At 36.4% G+C, this 21986-nt stretch overlaps 1 protein-coding gene across 1 annotated transcript in view; it reads left to right on the plus strand.

Annotated features, from left to right (window-relative positions):
- The window catches only part of LOC126260124 (zinc finger protein ZFP2-like), a 198310-nt gene extending 179645 nt beyond the window's left edge, over nt 1–18665 (plus strand). Inside the window, exon 3 of the mRNA XM_049957372.1 lies at nt 17915–18665. Coding sequence (XP_049813329.1) covers nt 17915–18665 — 751 coding nt within the window. The remainder of the gene's footprint in view (nt 1–17914) is intronic.
- The last annotated feature ends 3321 nt before the right edge of the window (nt 18666–21986 follow it).

Genomic DNA, 21986 nt, shown 5'->3' on the forward strand with positions numbered 1-21986 from the left:
TCACTTTTTTCGCCACATATCAAGGAAGGAAACTCGTCTGAATTTCCTATTCAAAATTGTTTTTTCCTACGCAATTTTTTGCGCTATAGAATACTTCCAACAGCTTGGGAGAATTTTTGTGTGTTACAAATCGCATAACTTCGTTTATGCAAGCAAAAGCTTCTCCAGAGGAATTAATTTTTCTAGGGCATCAATTTGTTCCGTTTTTTCTTTTGTTTCTTCCTGACTATCATCTGTGTTCCAGATTTCTATTAAATCTGTTGCTGAAATAAAAAATGGAGTTAGTTGAGAGAAATTCATCACTTCGAATGTAGTCATCTGCACTACAAGAAATGTCGCATTTTAATTCAGCAGTTGCTGCTGCATTTTCTTGATATTGGGTGGCCACAAAAGCGTCTCGTTCTTGACCCTCAGACCCGCTTTGTTGAAGCCATTGGTAACAGTTTTGGGCTTTTTTTTCCTTACTGCCAAGCCAATCCAACCTTCTGCACCCAGGACAGAAACCGACCGTCCAAGAGCAAATCCACTTTCGGCTTCTTCAATACTAAGAATAAGAAACTGCATCCATAATAATCGCCTAGAATGGGACTTAAACGTTTAAATAATTCTACGATCCATGGGCTGTGTGGGACAGGTTGAACCTGGCAGGAACCAAGCCAATTTCATGTTTGATAACGTAACTTTCGGGTGGCAGGTTGCATTGTCCAGGAGAAAGAGAACTTGGCGATTTCCTTTTTTCATTTTAGAATTGAAAGAGCCCGGCCATTCTTACGTAAGACCACTCATCGTCCATGACTTTTTATCGCTTCGCCATGTGACTGGAACTTTATTGATGTTTGTGTTTTTTGAAAGAGTGCGGTTTTCCCGCCATTCCAGTCACCAGTGGCTTCTTCATTTCACCTAACACGTTCACATACAGCAGTACAGTGAGTCTTTCTGTGCACCTTTTTCTGCCGGTGCACTTTCCACCTCGAATTGCTACAGATTCCTAAGGCACTGCGAGATGAAACTGTTCAGTTTCATCGGCGTTGAACACGTTATGTTGTAGAGTACTGCCCTCCATCCTGTTGCCACTCTTTCTCACACATCCTTAGCCTACCCATACGATTTTTTCTAGTTTTGAAACTGTCGAGCCATCCAGTGGATGCATCCCTTAGCTTCCCAGACCCTTTTTCGGTCTCACTCTGCCCCAGGTGCAATCTCACAGACTAGCCATAAAACTTTCATTCATCAATGTCAGTGAAACATTCAGTCCACTGGGGGCCGAACCGCACAATGACCCTGGGTTCGGTGTGGGGCGGCGGTAGGGTGGGTGGACTCCTGTAGTCTGTCGTGGGGTTGTGAAGCAGAGAGGCCTACGGCGGGACGAAGCCTCTCCATTGTTTCTACGTTAATGCAATACAAGTCGAATGTCATGACACAAGCATATGTTAGTGACCTTGGCTATGGAGACAAACAGAAGAAGTTAATTGATTTAATATTTTAGTCCTCTAATATAATAATTCAATAAATTTGCGTTAACTTTCATTTTATCTTCACATCTTTAAGGTTCAAAATTTTCCATTATATTTACTCTTTTTAATACTGCTAGTCGGAAATTTGTGTTTACCCCGCACTCACTCCAGTGACTATAGGCAGTGTCCAGTTTTAAAGATGGTGCTATCAACACAGGCAATTTCGTTTCCCCATTCCTACTAAGTTGTAGGCCATTCCTCATAAAATCCTACCTGCTAATAACAGAAATCAAACTGAAGAAGCAGTTGACCTGACTCTTGTTGAGTGGACTGACAGACCTATTAAACTGGGGCTGATCATAACACCTCAAAGCAGGAACAAATTCAAGCCTTGTATGGTTTTTACTGAAACTCAGTTTCCCAGGTCATTCTCAGCACTGCAGCCTTGAAACCTTTACTGTTTCCTGGTTCACCCATTATCACAACGTGATTCTTATTTCTAAAATATTTGCACAAATAACCTATATTCTTTACCATTGGGCTGTGGCACACGTGGCTTGAAGAAGGTGTAATATTTTTTATTGATTTCTAGTTCTTCCCACAACAAATGGTTCATGCCGCTTCCATTACTGTTATCTAACAGCAGAAGTTACTTCCACTTTTAAATTCTGTCTGAAACCACTGGTTTCATATTGCAAGTGTACTATGCCTTGCCTACATTCACATCTAGTGGACACTTCATTGTCTGAGGTAGTAGGGCAAAGTTTTCTTTTTTTTTTTTTTGCAAAACTGTCTTCTGAGACTGTTCTCCTCCTGTGACCCGAGTTTCCAGCTACCAATTGACATTTCTTGTTACCCTTCCCTCCTTCCTTAACCATTCCAGTTCTTTCCTGGCATTATCAAACTCTGCCTTAGTGTCATAATTTGTCCCTCTTGTTCAGTTATTATCCTGTCACACACACAGACTCTGTACTACTGTGGAAGATTCTCAGTTACATAATTATTTCCCCAAACCACTACATTTCCCCCAATGAGTCCATTGATCACAACTACTTCAGTGCACAACACAACATACTTTTTTCAACAACTCCAATGGTTTATGCTCACATTCGTATATAAACAGTATGGAAACTTGGGAAAACTATATTAACAGTAAATTCTTATACACTACAGTCAACACTTAGGTTATGTAACATAATGTATTTACAGTCAGTAAGTCACGAGACAAATAAAACACAATTATATGATAAATATTTAGGTGTGGAAATTAGTATGTAAGATAAAATATTCAAACAATGTAAAAAAAATTGCCAGTCAGAAAATGAAACGTAAGAATACTGTACCTAAATAGACAGCACAGTAATGTTACTATAAAGAATAAAATCTTTCTAAATATGACACTTAACACGTAAGAAATATAACTATTTGGTCACATGAAGTCACAGTACAGTCACTCAGAGATACTACTTGCAGAATGTAACCTGCCTGCCCCTTGAATTTGGAAATACAGCCCCATGGCTTTCAAGCTTTTTGAGCTCACAGCTCCTGTGGCCAACTGTTGTTTCCATGGCTCCCCTGTAGGATACCTTGTAAAAATGGAAATAATTAATGAAAAAAAAAGTTACAAATAAAGTAAATTCACTTCAGTGTGACACTTCAGCTTGCATCTTCTTACATGACTTGTTATATATTGGAACCAAATGAGTTACAACAATCCTGACTTCCTTCCCCACACAAAGTCTTGGTCTTTACGTAGTGCTAATGAGAGCAAATGCCAAAAACCCACTCTCACAAAGATAGGACATTGCAAACAGGAAGTATTACCTTCAGTGCTTTCTTGCTCAAGCTTGGAAACTCTTTTCTTACTGAATGTCATTGATGAAAACTTCACATTCAGTGAAGAATCCGATGACAATTCTATCAACTCTTCCTCTTTGCAGTACTGAACTCAGAAGGAAAATCATTACTGAAGGGATTTTGAATCCACTGAAACCCATCACAGTTTTCAGGAAAGTATTTTTCAAAATGAACTTGAAGTTCAGATAAATGTCCTTCAATTGTAGAAAAAATATGTACAGGAAGGACTATATCACTGTCATTTACGAAACCCTCCAAACATGGGACGTAGTCCATTTCTCCTCCATTATTTATTTTTCTCTTCCAAAAAAGAATATTCTTTCTGAAGATCGAAACTGTCAGAAAGGTGAATGAGTTTTATGCCCTTGCAGAGACATACTCAGTGAGCTGGACTTCTCAAATATATCACATAAGTATGCAGCCTTTCTTCTTCCATGTAAGAACAGACTTTTCACCTAAGTCCAAAAGTGTGCAGTAATGCATTTGCTCTGGAAAGCTAAAGAATGCTGCTGTAAAGTAAGAGAGATGTATGTTCAGCCTCCTTATTATGACACATCTGTCTCAAAAATCTAGCTTTCTGAGGACAAGTTTTAATGAAGTTCATCACATTTATGGCAGTTTGAAGTACTTGATTTGAATCAACACGCAAATATTGTGGAACAAGTGTTTTTCTGTATATAATGCAATGGGTCCACTTAATATCAGGAGCTGTGCCACTGATAAGTCTTTTCAGACCCTGTTGTAATTACTGAAAATAGTTTTATTTTTTACTCTTTTTATTAAGTACATTAAATACTGGCATTTAACACAGAGATATAAGTATAGTAAGGAAAGTTCTGGTAGAATGTAATTAATATTCCCGGCTGCTGTGGCCGAGCGGTTCTAGGCACTTCAGTCTGAAACTGCGCTGCTGCTACGGTCGCAGTTTCGAATCCTGCCTTGGGCATGGATGTATGTGATGTCCTTAGGTTAGTTAGGCTTACATAGTTCTAAGTCTAGGGGTCTGATGACCTCAGATGTCAAGTCCCATAGTGCTTAGAGCCATTTGAAGCATTTTGTAAATAATTTAGGAGTAAAGGTGCATAGGGATGTTGGCACTGTTTGGTAAATTTCTTGTGTGTGTGTGTGTGTGTGTGTGTGTGTGTGTGTGTGTGTGTGTGTTATACATATCACAGTTCAGGAGATATGATGTTGTAAGCAATGAACTGTGTGAAAAGCTGCTGCATCATGCATAAAATGTTAATACTTTATTCTGTACTACTATGACACTCATACAGTCCAATCAACTCAATGAAATCTGGCACCTGGCAGCACTTTTGACAGCTTTCAGTTGCAAAGTGCAAATGACTGTGGGCAAAAAAATAAATAAGTAAATAAATAGCTATAGAGCTAAGAAGAAATGTTGCCATACAGATGTTTACAAAAATGGGTTGCTGACACATGAAGTAGCTGTGCTCAGTCTACAGAAATTGTCTGGGATCATCTCACATTGAGTCAACTGCATACTTTCAAAGGTGTTTTCTCAATTTTTTTTTATCTTACACTGCAAACACAGCTCATTTTCTGTTTTCGTTTCTAATAGAAAATTGACAAAATGAATGTGTCAACTAGTATTTTATAAAAGCCTTGTAGTCCTAGAATTAAACAAAATAGATCTTTGGTTCAAGTGCAATACTGTCAGTTTACCAGCTCAAGCTGGATGTAGCTGAGTACATCAATGGCCAAAAGAGATTTGTCCTATAAAGTAGTCAACATCAACCTAGATCCTCGTGAAATTGTGGAACTTCTTTCAAAACTCTTTATGCAGATCTCCCAGTACTGAAGCATAATCTAGCGTGTGTGCTTCACAAATGATTGCCGTGAGTAGGTAATACCCCTTTTCTTAAAGTGAACTTGATTTTTTCAAAGGTTAAATATTAGTTGAAAACCAACCATCTTTTCTGTTATAAAGTGCCAGTCTCATTGCATTGAGAAGTTTGAGTTCAAATAAATGACAAATAGGAACAGTTGCATATTTACAATTTTTTTGTGGGATGTGGAGGCTATGGCTTTCATTTTACAATAGCTCAAATTGAATATTAATTTTACTGATCCATACTAATTTCATGCCCAAAATTATAAAAATAAAGTGTCATTGTTTTAAATTTGTTTAATTATAACACCAATGACATTATGAAAACAATTTATAGAGGTCATGCATTACATCATGATACCAAGTTTATAAGATTATGAAGTTTAAGTAATTTTAATAGAACATAATACAGTCGCTAAGAGAATTTCTGCACCAATCCTGTTAATTGCCTATTCTTATAGTCTAGGCCTGTGTTAATTTACAGTGAAGTGTATAAACCAGCTTTTGTCTGATATTTTAATACTTATAAACAGAACAAATGATTAAACCATTTACTAGTAATCTGAAGTACAAAAGAAAGACAGCACTCTCTTATCACAGTTTGGACTTCAGTCCTTCATTCTCAAAGAACTGTCATCATGATGAGCCCATTCAGACATTTTGCAGGAGATCTTCTATGAAATTTGGAAGGTAGGAGACAAGATACTGGTGGAACTAAAGCTGTGAGGACAGTTTTGAGCCACGCTTGAGTAGCTCAGTTGATAGAGAACTTGTCCGTGAAAGGCAATGGTCTCCAGTTCAAGTCTTGTCTGACACACAGTTTTAATCTGCCAGGAAGTTTCATTCAGTGCACACTCTGCTCCAGAGTGAAAGTGTCATTCCATTGAGGCATTCCTCACTAGTTGTATTCTTTAGGTATGTCCTGATTCTCTTTAGGGTGGAGGAACTGCACTCATTCATGGACTTCGTCACTGGTAAGAGTTGCCAAGGGCTGCAGAAACTATTACACATTAGACAAAACTTCTATAGCATTTTGAGGAAACTGCTTCAGTTGACTCGCATATTGATGAGAATTTCAGCTAAGACACTGTCATTGTTAAATTGGTGACTAATGAATCTGGAGCATAAAATGAATGGAGTTTCATAACTCTATCGGTAATACCTATGTCTTCAGTTTTTGTGGTAGTAAACAATTAAAGCTGTTAAGAAGTTCAAGAACTGATCGTGCAGTGAACTAATGGAGGCATCTAGAAAGGGTGTGAATACAGGCATGTCGTAGTAATCCTCAACATCATTACCAGTATCCTTATTTGCATGATGTGCTTGTTTGGAAGAAATGCTTGGTTGCTTGATTTCAACTCCATTGGCCGAATCTAATTCGTTGGCTTCTAAGAAAAGCTGGCTGAATTTTTCATCAGTATTTTTTCTCATTGCCAGACGTTCCCTTCTGAGATCCTGGAAATGTTGATAAACTCTGCAGAATCTATATTTTGGTGCTGAAGTTGACGACAGATGGGGTTATACAGTGAAAACAGTCCCAAAAGTAAAACCAAGCAGACGACAAAATCTCTCGTGGTGATGGCTGCTAACAAAATCGTGGCATTGTGGGATATTATCTTGTCGTCAAATTCTTGGATCTTCCCTGGAGCCAAAAGACACAACCATATATTTCTTTGAAGTCGTGTGTGCTGCAAATATGCTCAATCCATCTATTGAGTGTGACTCAAACAGTGGTTAATGATTCAAGGGCATCATTTAATATTTGCCAGCACTTTTGTGACTCAAAGAAATTACGTACCATTTCCAGTGTTCCTAGTGAATTCCTGATAAATGGAATGTTGCACGAGTCAGTGGCTACCAAATTGAAATATGAGTTGCACAATGAGAATATACATCTAAAGGGTAGTCCTGTTGTATGAATGCATGGACCTATGGGCTTTTCTCTACAGGGGTGCAGCACCGTCATAGCCCTGTCCTCAGAAAAATGACACATCAAGACCAAATTTGACCAGATCCAGCTAATCCTTTGCCAATCACATCAAACATTGTAAAAAATTGCAGAAAATCTTCATGGGTCTTGAGATCCGGGAAAATATAATGGGCATAGTCAGAGAGTTGCTCTATTCCAGTAGTGTTGGCAGTTTCATCTGCAAGAACCATCATGCGTTTGGCTTCATTAATGCGCTGAACACTCTTTTTCCAGGGGCTGACTATTGATGAAAGTGATGATCTACTTTTGGATTAGGGCATTAATATGCTTGTTGCATTTACCATTTTCATCCAAACTTGCCCGTTGGTTTTTGTTATCTTTCAAGCTATATTTTAGAATTGCATGAAAGTTACCCATGTTTTTGTCATCTTGTTTTTTAACTTCAGTAGCCATAAAGTCCCCTTGTCCCCTTAATGCAATCTCGTGATGTCCGCAAAGAATCACTGCCTCAATAATACGGACTATGCATTTTCTACGTTTTCCGCCTGCTCCACCGAGTCTTGGTCCAGTGAATGTTTTATATCTTTTGTCTTGTCCATCATGTGAACAAAGTTGTCACCAAGGATTACAGCAGCCTTGTGGTAAGTGTTGCTGCCACAAATGTTGAAATATTCAAGAGCATGCTTTCACTTTGGAAGGTTGGAGGTTATCAGAGCTCCAACATTTTGATCACTACGTCTACCCAGTTTTTTCGTAGTAAAAAACACAGAATACTTATAGAAGGCACCGTCCTATTTGGGAGAGTATACTAACAAAAATATTTCTCCATCCAGCTTAGGTTGAACTTGCAATATTGACCACTTTGCAGAGTGAGAGGAAATTTGTAAGTTGCTTCGGGCATAAAAAAGTTTTTGGAAATGTAGTTTCATGTGGTTCTCAACTTTTTAGTTATTTGATAGCAATCGATCACGTACGTCATACTTACAGCCTGGTGTTGGATCATCAGAGCTTGATGTCTCAGTGAATGGTAAAGAAATAAAACATATTCTCATATTTATACAAATGTGGTAGAGGATGAAAAGTGTGAAGAGACAGTCAAAAAAGGAGAGGTTCTAAGATTTTCGGAGAGAGAGAGAGAGAACACCATGGTCTTGAACCTAGTCACAAAAGATAAAGTGAGAAAAACTGTACAGGAATTAAAAGCAAAGAATCAGATTGTAATGATGAAACATCCAGTTACTTAGTAAAGCTAACAAATGGAGAAACAATTGCACATCGCTGGGCAGAGCAAACAGCTATTTCAGAGATGGAATTTTTCCAGATAAATTGAAGACAAGGAGGGCTGTGCCAGTCTATAAGAAATTAGATAAGGATGACATCAGTGACTATGGAACAGTTTCACTGATAACAGGTTCCTAAAAAATCCTGGTAATCTAATGTATAATAGATTAGTTGTTTATCTTGATAAACACAACATCCTTGTTCCATGAGAGCATGGTTTCAGAAAGGGTAAATGTACAATATCAGCAGTTGCCCATCTGACAGCTGTTCAGTGAGTGGTCTCCTTTACCCCTAAGTTATTTACATTCTACCAGAATACACTACACAGTCATAAGATGGAAAAAGGATGTATCTGCAATATTTTTATATCTCTCAAATGCATTTATCACCTTTGCACCGAAAAACTTATGTGTACAGCCTACAGTTGTACCTATGCAGTAAGGAACAGTATGTACAAATAAGAACTCGTACCAATCAGAGACAAAATCTGTCAGATATGAAGTGCTGTAGCATTTGGTAATGGAGTTGCTGCTTTTTAATCTGTTTGTGAGTGATGTAGGTATTGAGGAGGAAAAGAAAAGATTAAATGTAGGTGACATGACAATACTGAACAGTACCAAAATGTGGAAAAGCTAGAGGGAACATCATTATAGTCTAGTGGAAAATGAATTGGTTATAAACCTGATAAAGACTATGTATTCACTGTTCAGAAACAAAGAGAAATCTTAGCATATGAATTTAAAGGTGGATGATGCAAAGCTGGAAGAAGTAGAGCCCACTAGATTCTTAGGTACTACTGTAGCTAATGGTCTGAAATGGAAACAGTGTATTAATTCTGTGTGAAAGAAACTAAACTCCATTGTAATCATAATAAAGCAGCTATAGAAGGACTTTTGAAATAGGTAAAAACTGCCTCAAAAATCTAGGTACATTAACCCTTGCACCTACTTTCAAAATGACACTAACTTTTCAACAAACTCAAATCCTATGTGGTGCAAAAGGAATTTTACACTGTTAATTTAATTTTAGGGATATTGTTCTTTATAATCAGTGGTAGCTCCTTAGGACATACGTGGTAATGAATGAAGTGCCCTACATTACATGTAATCCTATAGGATCAAACGAAATTCATTCAATTTAAGCTTTCACACCCCTCATCATTCTTACCCAGAATTACTTCTATGTTGAAAAGGTACCACCTACATATGCTGCTAGGGACTTTGAAATGAGTACAGTCTTTGCCTTCCATTCATGAGTGAAGTCATATGGCATGAATGGCTGGGAGACACTGAAGCACAGGCTCAGGTCCAAATTGGAAATGTCTTCCCTACCCTTCATGCCTGCAGGCACCTTTCCTTCATGAAGTAAGAGAATTATGTGCATAAGAATATCTGTTAAGTGTAGGTGACTCTAGCAGGTGTGTGCATAGAGTAGTGTCATGTTCATGTTGGAGATTGTTAGAGAAGGGATTGGGTGAAACCCAGTGCTGGCATCTACTGCTTTCGAAAAGCACTAAGGGGGCCACTGAGCTTAATGTTCCCATCCAGTGTACGGATCACCATTAACTGGGTCACATGCCTCCACTTCATGAGATGCTGCAGAGAGGTTTAGTATTTAAACCAGGACATTGGCACAAAGTCTGGTGATCAGGAACTTTACGCCACCCCCCTGTCCTCGCCCTGCCAGCCAAATACTGGCAGTGAAAATGTTTTCCCCCATGAGAATTCGACCCAACTTACCATCGGGTTGAGCACCACCGCACAGACATGTTAGTGACCTTGGCCATGGAGGCAGGCGTTCATGTGTCGTCTTGTGGAATCTTTTCCAGCGATTCAGAATCCTATGTCCCTAACATCATTCACATTCATTGATATATCTATGATTTGGACACAGGCTGAGTGTATACTTTCTTTCTTCCTCCATAACCTTAATAACTAATCTCTCTCTGTCATGTACCCTGGTCCTACTCTGCTCAGCAAGTGACCTTCCTGGATGTTGACCTTTATGACACCGAAAGTTTCTTGAGAACCCCATACACATCAAATATAGCAAATTACATCATTATTACCTCTTCTATTCATATTACACTCTCCCGTACTGTCTCACCTCCATGGACGCCTTTTTTGCAGTGACAAGCTATAGTGCCCATTTTAAGTTCACTTATTTTACATTACATGTAAAAACTGAAGCTGAAGATGAAAATGTTAAAGATAACTTCTTTTGTCCATTTTCTTCGGTCAAATTTTGAATGGAAAATAAGGAAAAGTTTCTTGATGTTGAGGTATGGGTTTGTCATGTGCATATTTTGTTACCAATTGTAGTTGTGGTAGGCTATAATTTAAAATAAATCAGTAGTTGTCATATCCACTTCTATTTATCATTGGCAAACACTGTTGCTACCCATTCCAACAATTACTGTCATCATCACATGACTTCCTCTACACTCGAGTTATTTCATGGTCAGCCCAAGGACACTCACACATGAAACGCAAAGTAGATAAACAGTTACAAGAGTGATTTGTTGAGTGCTGTAGTTTCATGTATCTCCATAGATGAGTTTCAGTATTAAGGAGCAGGATTCAGATATCTCTGTAAAACTATACTTTGATAGTTCCCTATCTAATCACTGTTAGTTGCATTTTCTGTGGTTGTTAAACTACTTCAAGAAATTTTCAGCTTTCCAAGTTTTTTTGTAAGGTTTCTTTAGATCTCATTTGGTCAGTTACAGTGTTCATCATCATTTCATCAAAATTGATTCGCAAGTCGCCGAAGTGGCGTCAACTACAAAGGACTTGCAATACGGCGGCCGAACTTCCCTGCATGGGGCCTCCCGGCCAAAAATGCCATACGATCATTTCATTTCATTTCAGTTACTGGAAGTTGAACTCTAATAATAATAATAATAATAATAATAATAAGCACGAGGATGTAAAGAGCAACTGATAATAGATGCAGAGGTGACATATCAAGCTAAAACTAAACAAAGGTCGCTACACTACGCATATATTGATTACCAAAAAGCTTTTGATAGTGTACCCCACTCATGGTTACTACAAATATTGGAAATATACAAAGTAGATCCTAAATTGATACAGTTCCTAAACATAGTAATGAAAAATTGGAAAACCACACTTAATATCCAAACAAATTCAAATAATATCACATCACAGCCAATACAGATTAAGCGTGGAATATACCAAGGAGACTCATTAAGTCCTTTCTGGTTCTGCCTTGCTCTGAACCCACTATCCAACATGCTGAATAATACAAATTATGGATACAATATTACTGGAACATACCCACACAAAATCACACATTTGCTATACATGGATGATCTAAAACTACTGGCAGCAACAAATCAACAACTCAACCAATTACTAAAGATAACAGAAGTATTCAGCAATGATATAAGTATGGCTTTTGGAACAGACAAATGTAAGAAAAATAGCATAGTCAAGGGAAAACACACTAAACAAGAAGATTACATATTGGCTAACCACAGCGACTGCATAGAAGCGATGGAAAAATCGGATGCCTATAAATATCTAGGATACAGACAAAAAATAGGAATAGATAATACAAATATTAAAGAAGAACTAAAAGAAAAATATAGACAAAGACTAACAAAAATACTGAAAACAGAATTGACAGCAAGAAACAAGACAAAAGCTATAAATACTTATGCTATACCAATATTGACCTACTCATTTGGAGTAGTGAAATGGAGTAACACAGACCTAGAAGCACTCAATACACTTACACGATCACAATGCCATAAATATAGAATACATCACATACATTCAGCAACAGAAAGATTCACATTAAGCAGAAAGGAAGGAGGAAGGGGATTTATCGATATAAAAAACCTACATTATGGACAGGTAGACAGTTTAAGAAAATTCTTTATAGAACGAGCAGAAACTAGCAAAATACACAAAGCAATCACTCATATAAATACATCGGCTACACCACTACAATTTCATAACCACCTCTACAACCCTTTAGACCACATAACATCAACAGATACGAAGAAAGTAAATTGGAAAAAGAAAACACTTCATGGCAAGCACCCGTATCATCTAACACAGCCATACATCGATCAAGACGCATCCAACACATGGCTAAGAAAAGGCAATATATACAGTGAGACAGAAGGATTCATGATTGCAATACAGGATCAAACAATAAACACCAGGTATTACAGCAAGCATATTATTAAAGATCCCAATACCACAACAGATAAATGCAGACTTTGTAAACAACAAATAGAAACAGTAGATCACATCACAAGCGGATGTACAATACTAGCAAATACAGAATACCCCAGAAGACATGACAATGTCGCAAAAATAATACATCAACAGCTTGCCTTACAACATAAACTTTTAAAACAACAAGTTCCTACATACAAGTATGCACCACAAAATGTACTGGAGAATGATGAATACAAATTATACTGGAACAGAACCATTATAACAGATAAAACAACGCCACATAACAAACCTGACATCATACTCACCAATAAAAAGAAGAAATTAACACAACTAATCGAAATATCCATACCCAATACAACAAATATACAAAAGAAAACAGGAGAAAAAATTGAAAAATACATCCAGCTGGCTGAGGAAGTCAAAGACATGTGGCATCAGGATAAAGTTGACATCATTCCAATTATAGTATCAACTACAGGAGTCATACCACACAATATCCACCAGTACATCAATGCAATACAGCTACATCCAAACACATATATACAACTACAGAAATCCGTAATTATTGATACATGTTCAATTACCCGAAAGTTCCTAAATGCAATATAACACATACCGTTAATAGGAAGTGACGCTTGATCAAGGTCCGCGTCACTTTCCATTCTCAACCAGACTTAACGTCTGAGAAAGTAAAGAAATAATAATAATAATAACACCCGTGGAGGCCCGGGAAAAGAATAGGCCTCCGGTATGTTCTGCCAGTCGTAAAAGGCGACGAAAAGGACAAACCACTAATAGGGCTAACCCCCCTTTTAGTGTGATTAGTTGGTTCAGGACAGAACTAAAGAAGCCTCGGACAAGCGCCGTCATGGTCGGGGACGACGCTTGAACCCTATGCCCGCCCACAATGGTAACGACACTGCTAGCCAACTGGAAAATGATTTAAATCCAAATAGAGGTGTTTTGCAGGATATGCTTCCTGCAACCACCCTAGAAGGAAAACAAAGACAGAGGATGAGATGGTCAGATGAAGTTAATAGACACCTCATGTTCTGTTATTACCAAGCAACAAACCTAGGAACCAACACAACTGGATACAGATCACAAGTATACACAACATTTATTACCAGATACCCAGAATTAAAATTTTTAACAGAACGACGACTAGCTGATCAGATCCGTGTAATAATAAAAAATAACAGGATACCCCAGTCAGAATTAGAAAACATCAAACAAGTACAACAAATACTGGAACAAAATAATGTGCAATCAGAAGAAGAAGAAAATACAGTAACGGACTCAAACATCCCAGAGCAAACAAACAAAGAACAACATGCATCAATTAAACAATCAGAGGAAAATGAAATCTTAAGACAGCCACCAGAACAAGCACAAATAGAACACGAAGTGACACACATGTTAGATATAGAAGAAGAATTTCAGTTGACATACATAGAATACAAAGACACAAATACAGACATTAGACCATTCTTGCATAGACCACCAAATAACCCACAAGTTGAAACAACAATAACAACTATCAACACAATCATACACAACAAAGTAAATGTAAATACAACTATGGAAGAGTTACAACTACTGGTTTATATAGGAGCACTCACTACACTAAATATACACACTAGGCAGAGATCAGAACCAACCAACACACAGAAGAAACCCACAAAACCAGCATGGCAACACAGGCTACAGATCAGAATAGAAAAACTGAGAAGAGACATCGGACAGCTAACACAATTTATAAGAAATGAAATATCAGACAAAAAACGAAAAAGGTTAGGTAAAATCTCACAACAAGAAGTGATAGAGCAATTAGATGAAAAGAAGCAGAAATTACAACCATTGGCCAAACGACTTAGAAGATACAAAACCAAACATTCAACACAAAGCAAAAGAAATTTTACCAGACAATAGATAACACACCCAGTAAAATAGACAATCCACCAAACATAACATACATGGAACACTTCTGGAGCAACATATGGTCAAACCCGGTACAACATAACAGGCATGCACGGTGGATACAAGCAGAAACAGACACATACAAGATGCTACCACAAATGCCTGAAGTGATAATTTTGCAACATGAAGTCACTCGAGCAATTAATTCAACTCACAATTGGAAATCCCCTGGAAAAGATAAAATAGCAAATTTCTGGTTAAAGAAGTTCACCTCAACACATTCACATCTAACTAAATTATTTAACAGTTACATTGCAGACCCATACACCTTCCTGATACACTTACACAAGGAATAAATTATCTGAAACCTAAAGATGAAGCAGACACAGCAAACCTAGCTAAATATCGCCCCATAACATGCCTACCAACAATATACAACATATTAACTTCAGTCATTACACAGAAATTAATGACACATACAACACAGAACAAAATTATAAATGAAGAACAAAAAGGCTGTTGCAAAGGAGCACGAGGATGTAAAGAGCAACTGATAATAGATGCAGAGGTGACATATCAAGCTAAAACTAAACAAAGGTCGCTACACTACGCATACATTGATTACCAAAAAGCTTTTGATAGTGTACCCCACTCATGGTTACTACAAATATTGGAAATATACAAAGTAGATCCTAAATTGATACAGTTCCTAAACATAGTAATGAAAAATTGGAAAACCACACTTAATATCCAAACAAATTCAAATAATATCACATCACAGCCAATACAGATTAAGTGTGGAATATACCAAGGAGACTCATGAAGTCCTTTCTGGTTCTGCCTTGCTCTGAACCCACAATCCAATATGCTAAATAATACAAATTATGGATACAATATTACTGGAACATACCCACACAAAATCACACATTTGCTATACATGAATGACCTAAAACTACTGGCAGCAACAAATCAACAACTCAACCAATTACTAAAGATAACAGAAGTATTCAGCAATGATATAAATATGGCTTTTGGAACAGACAAATGTAAGAAAAATAGCATAGTCAAGGGAAAACACACTAAACAAGAAGATTACATATTGGATAACCACAGCGACTGCATAGAAGCGATGGAAAAAACAGATGCCTATAAATATCTAGGATACAGACAAAAAATAGGAATAGATAATATAAATATTAAAGAAGAACTAAAAGAAAAATATAGACAAAGACTAACAAAAATACTGAAAACAGAATTGACAGCAAGAAACAAGACAAAAGCTATAAATACTTATGCTATACCAATATTGACCTACTCATTTGGAGTAGTGAAATGGAGTAACACAGACCTAGAAGCACTCAATACACGTACATGATCACAATGCCACAAATATAGAATACATCACATACATTCAGCAACAGAAAGATTCTCATCAAGCAGAAAGGAAGGAGGGAGGGGATTTATCGACATAAAAAACATACATTATGGACAGGTAGACAATTTAAGAAAATTCTTTATAGAACGAGCAGAAACTAGCAAAATACACAAAGCAATCACTCCTATAAATACATCGGCTACACCATTGCAATTTCATAACCCCTTCTACAACCCTTTAGATCACATAACATCAACAGATACGAAGAAAGTAAATTGGAAAAAGAAGACACTACATGGCAAGCACCCGTATCATCTAACACAGCCACACATCGATCAAGACACATCCAACACATGGCTAAGAAAAGGCAATATATACAGTGAGACGGAAGGATTCATGATTGCAATACAGGATCAAACAATAAACACCAGATATTACAGCAAGCATATTATTAAAGATCCCAATACCACAACAGATAAATGCCAACTTTGCAAACAACAGATAGAAACAGTAGATCACATCACAAGCGGATGTACAATACTAGCAAATACAGAATACCCCAGAAGACATGACATTGTAGCAAAAATAATACATCAACAGCTTGCCTTACAACATAAACTTATTAAACAACACATTCCCACATACAAGTATGCACCACAAAATGTACTGGAGAATGATGGATACAAATTATACTGGAACAGAACCATTATAACAGATAAAACACCACCACATAACAAACCTGACATCATACTCACCAATAAAAAGAAGAAATTAACACAACTAATCGAAATATCCATACCCAATACAACAAATATACAAAAGAAAACAGGAGAAAAAAATTGAAAAATACGTCCAACTGGCTGAGGAAGTCAAGGACATGTGGCATCAGGATAAAGTTGACATTATACCAATTATACTATCAACTACAGGAGTCATACCACACACTATCCACCAGTGCATCAATGCAATACAGCTACATCCAAACTTATACATACAACTACAGAAATCCATAATTATTGATCCATGTTCAATTACCCGAAAGTTCCTAAATACAGTATAACATATACCGTGCAGTTAAAAGGCAGTCACGCTTGATCAAGGTCTGCGTCACTTTCCATTTTTGACCAGACATAACGTCTGAGAAAAGAAAGAAATAATAATGATGATGATGATGATGATGATGATGATGATAACAGTGTTAGTAATAATGATGATGATGATGATATGAAAGTGAATGAGTGAGGGAGAAAATTTTTAGGATGATGTAAGAGAATAAATGAAGTGTACAGTAAAATATTCTCTTAAGAACCAGAAATTTATCGTAGTCCTTAATATTATGCTAATCATTTAATCCAGTATTTTATCACAAAACCAAGTGTTAACACACAATCATATAAAATATCAATAAATGAGTATAAGTTGGTACTTGCCACAAAAGTAAAAAATCTCTTGCTGCTTCAATCCCACACATGAAGACATAATTAATTCTCAAGTTTCAAATACTGACGCCTTCATTTTTGAAGTTAAGACAGAAATATAGATTTAAATAAAGGAGACGTCAAATATTAACAACATTGTGACATCACAGAACTCAGTTATGCAGGAGAGGCACAAAACTTGGTACAGAAACTTAAAGTGTCATACAAATTTCCAAATATCAGTAGATATTGGAGACATAGGAACCTGTGTAGCACAAAATTGAAATTTATTGGAAGTTATTCACATTAATTGCTGCTCTGTTACTATGCATGTAACTTATGACACAGTCTTCCAGAGTCATTTTTGTAATTGTGATATTATAATGTTAGGTAGTTCATAATTTATTACATTCTATTAGTTACGTGTTTTGAAATGTTTTAGGCTTATGTTGAACTCAGTGTCATCCTCAGTTGTGTATAGACTATTGTGTCTATTCTTTACCTTAATATTATGGCATGCATTAGTGTAGATAATATTCTAAGTTTTATAAATCATCACAGCTTTATCACTTGACAGGTCTTCACTTATGTTTATGATTTTTTTTTTTTGCAGACATCATCTGAATTTGAAGAAAAAAGTGAAAGATTTTATTTGCCAGTGTGGTGAAGTATTCCATACAAAAAAGAAACTGGAGTGGCACAAAGAGACACATGATGCAAAACCAAAATCCTGTGGATTCTGCAGTGTGAGGTTTGTACATGCAGTCAGTCTAACAAGACACATACGCAAAGCTCATGATAGTCGTTATGTACCTCAGAAGGAACGTGAAGGAGAAAATGTTGAGTGCCCTGTCTGTTCTGCTGTCTGTCTTAAAAATTCACTTTCGGCTCATATGCGTTTACATTCTGGAGAGCGACCGTACCAGTGTCCCCTTTGTTCAAAGAGTTTCACCACAAAATGGAATTTGCGGCTTCATCGCTGGACCCATACAGCACGTTCTGCGAAGCCATATAAATGTGAAATCTGTAGAGCAGCATTTCACAGGGAATCGTGCTATTCAGCTCATGTACGATCTCATCGTGGTACAAGGCCATATACTTGCAATTACTGCGGCCGTTGCTTTGTGTATAAATACAATTGTGTACGCCATGTACGTGAACATGAATTAGGAAAAAATTATGTGTGTGGTGTGTGTGGAAAACTATTTCATAGAGGCTATTACCTGAAGGAACACATGACTGTGCACACAGGTATACGGCCCTACACATGCCACATTTGTGGCAAAGCATCTCCAACTAAATCTAATCACAATAAGCATCTGAAAATTCATCATGCACGAGAACCTGTAAATACTGAAGGTTAAGTATAAAGTGTTCAATGTTACTTCTTAAGTAGTGTTTACTGACATCATTAGCATGTTTTGTACATCCTTCAAAATATGCAAAATTTCCAGGAAGTAATGCAACACAGTTTTTCTCCCTTTAGCCCTCAACAATCCTGAAAAGTGATAAGTTATTTACAATGGGAAGATTTCATCAGTGACCTGAAGACTTTGCCCCAGGTACACTGCCAGAATAGTTTTGTATTACGAAGTCTGAAAGTAGTATCCATCACAAACAGCACAGCAGCTGTAAAGTTGTAACACAACTGTAACAACAGGCATTTTACATCAATATAGTCACTTCTTATGAAATCTGAAAAATCACAAATGATATTACCAATAACTTAAATTTCAGTAAAATGTAACACAAATGTTGTGTTACTGTGACAAAACATGTATCTCACAGGTATGTAATTCAAGAAACTCTGTAGCCCTCAGTGGGCTGAAAATTTTGCCAAAGACTACATAATTTTCAATTATGTTTTAGGTATTTGCCAATGAAAAAGTTGCATTACTTTTTGGGTCAACCTTGTGTGTACATACCTATATATTTTTCCATGTCTCACATGTATTACGTGGTGAACAGACCATGAAATATTTTTTGCAGTGCACTTCTGAGTCTCTGTTCAAATATAGGGACAACAAAAATCCAGCTAGGTGGCTGGAAGGAATGTTAATGTTCAGATTATTAAATTCTCTGCTGTTGCATATGTACTTGGCTTGGGTACTCCCAACCTCTCCAACATAGCAACATGATTTTGTGTCTGGCGGCAGGTCACAAAATAAGAATTCATTTGAAAGCATTGCCATTAATGAAATATCCAAATTTTTAAACTCATAAATCTACTTTTTAAAACAACTGGTGTCTTTACAAATTTTTCACAGACTTTGTTGTTTAACTAGACTTTCTTAAACTGGATCCTTTTAGAATCACCTGAATTGATAGAAAACTGTTGTGAAGCTGGGAATATTTGATATTTACTTTCCAAAATTTTGCAACTTTATTTTATGAAGAAAACAATATAAGTACAAATTATTTTCATTTTAAGCCAATATTTGAGTAGTTTTGTGCATACATGTACTGTGGTTGTTCTCACTGTGTGACTGTTAGGTATTATTTTTCTGAGATGCTAGATAGAAACACGACTCCAAATATATGTACTTGATTGTTGGTTTTAATCTCAAACTTTTATATGCTTTAGTCACAAAACCTGACTGGTTTTATGCATCACCTTTAGGAAGTTACTAGTCAGCATATACTTCTGAAATTATCTGGGTTGTTAAAGTCTTCCTTCAAGCTCAAAATCTCCCTAAAGTTCTTAAGCTATTTTGGTGATCACAAGAAATACATTAAATACCAACAGTGTAAGTTAATCATCATCTGCACATTGCTCTTTTGAGTTTCAAAACCTTGAAATCTGGCTTTCAATTCAGTGTACAGTTAATGTTGACAAACAATGTGACAAGTTTATGGGCTCCATATCGTGTTAACGCAAGTGGTATTGGTGGTTGGTGGATAACAGTACTCCACTTTAAGAACCACATTTCACAGTATCTTCTTTTTTTCCATGGTTTTTTGGTAATAGAACTATCCAAATTTGCTTTATACATGAGTCCAAAGATTGTCTGTCAGCCACCATGTATACTTACCAAACCTTCATTACAGGTCCATTTTCATTTCAAAAGCATAATATTACTAGCTGATCTTTTTAGATTTAACTTTTGTACGTGCCCATGAGAAGGATCATTTGTAATAAAGCCGAAGTCCATCATTCACAATATATAATTTAACACAAGTACTGTATTATCTTTTGTTTTTATTTTGGATAAAACTTTTCGGTTCAGGAGTACACAGGAACACTTTATAGTGGGTCAGCCATTCACATAATCAACAACACAAATGATGTAACAATGATCTGTATGCCATGATCTGTATACTACTCAGTTTACAAAAAATAAAAATAAAAAAGAATGATTTATTGATTAAAAATTCAAGTCTGAGTGGCACACTTCATTACAAATTTTTGATTCCTAGAGATATGAAGTAGTGCCTTTTGTGCTGAATTGTACTGTAATGTTTGAAGAAGCTGACACTGGTTTTTGTCTAAAAAGTGTCGAAAAAAATATATCCTTAATTCTCATTTATATTACTATTGTTTTGAGGTTTCATTGCTCAGCTGGTACTTCTAGAAATAATTTTTAATGTTCCATGATCCACCTGTATGTGTCCATCTGAATGCGTATCCAAAACTTGTAACATCAATAATTGGTTGGTTCTTGGTGAGATGGTAAGGTCCATTCTTTCTATGGGGTCTTCATAGTTGAGGTGGTTTCAGGAATATTCTGTCGATATTTCTTTCTACATAATTTGTTTTTCACACTTTTTGTGTCAAAACCACCAATACTAACGTTACTTTCAATTCAGTTGTTGTATTCAAAACTTTCCATACTCTTCTAACAGTTTTATTGTCTTAAGAAGCAAAGACTAAACACAAGATCAGTTTTGTGTATAATTCACTCATGTCATCAAAAGATGACATTAGATTTTAGAAAATTTTCTTCTTCTTAGTATTTCTAATCTCTTGGAGGCACACGTACACATGATAACTTGTAGCGAGCTGTGTGTCTAAATGCATCAAAAACTTTGACAGAAACAGAAGACAATCAATTTGACCCGTCAGTTTGAAATTTTTGTGCTTCCTGTCCTACCGAAGGAAGTCAGAGACAGCAGCAGGAATGGCAAGAAACCTCCACCTCTAGAAAATCTGCTCTAGGACCAGCTGTAATGTTGAACAAAGATACATTAGTTATTTTCCATTAGAATGAGTAGATTTTTAAAAGTCCTATTGACAGTGGTACAAACTTTACTGCAATCTGTTTTTTCTTGTGTAGCATGCCCTCACATATACCTGTCCTCAATCTGTTGATTAATAATAATAATAATAATAATAAGCTTGAGAAATTTTGAAAAAGCAAAGATAGCAGTCTAGGGTATATGAATAACAACATAATATCCAGAAGGATCAAACACATTACCTGATGTTAGTACTGCAGGTGTTTTGGCCGAGATTGTCATGTTCTTCTTATTTGTTAATGTAATGATTTAAAAAAGTTTGTATGAAAATAATAGTTCTATGCTTAAAATTATCCTTATACAGAAAAAAGATCTTAATGAAATTAGTCACTTGTCATTAAAGACCAAAAGAAAATGTTTTTACATTACTGAAGCATTCTAGTGACCTTTTCAAATTGTAAAATGATCTTAAAACTCAGTAAAGATGTTATCGGTCTGAAGACTAGTTT

The sequence above is a fragment of the Schistocerca nitens genome, chromosome 1 (genome assembly GCF_023898315.1).
Source record: "Schistocerca nitens isolate TAMUIC-IGC-003100 chromosome 1, iqSchNite1.1, whole genome shotgun sequence".
In the NCBI taxonomy this organism is placed as follows: Eukaryota; Metazoa; Arthropoda; class Insecta; order Orthoptera; family Acrididae; genus Schistocerca; species Schistocerca nitens.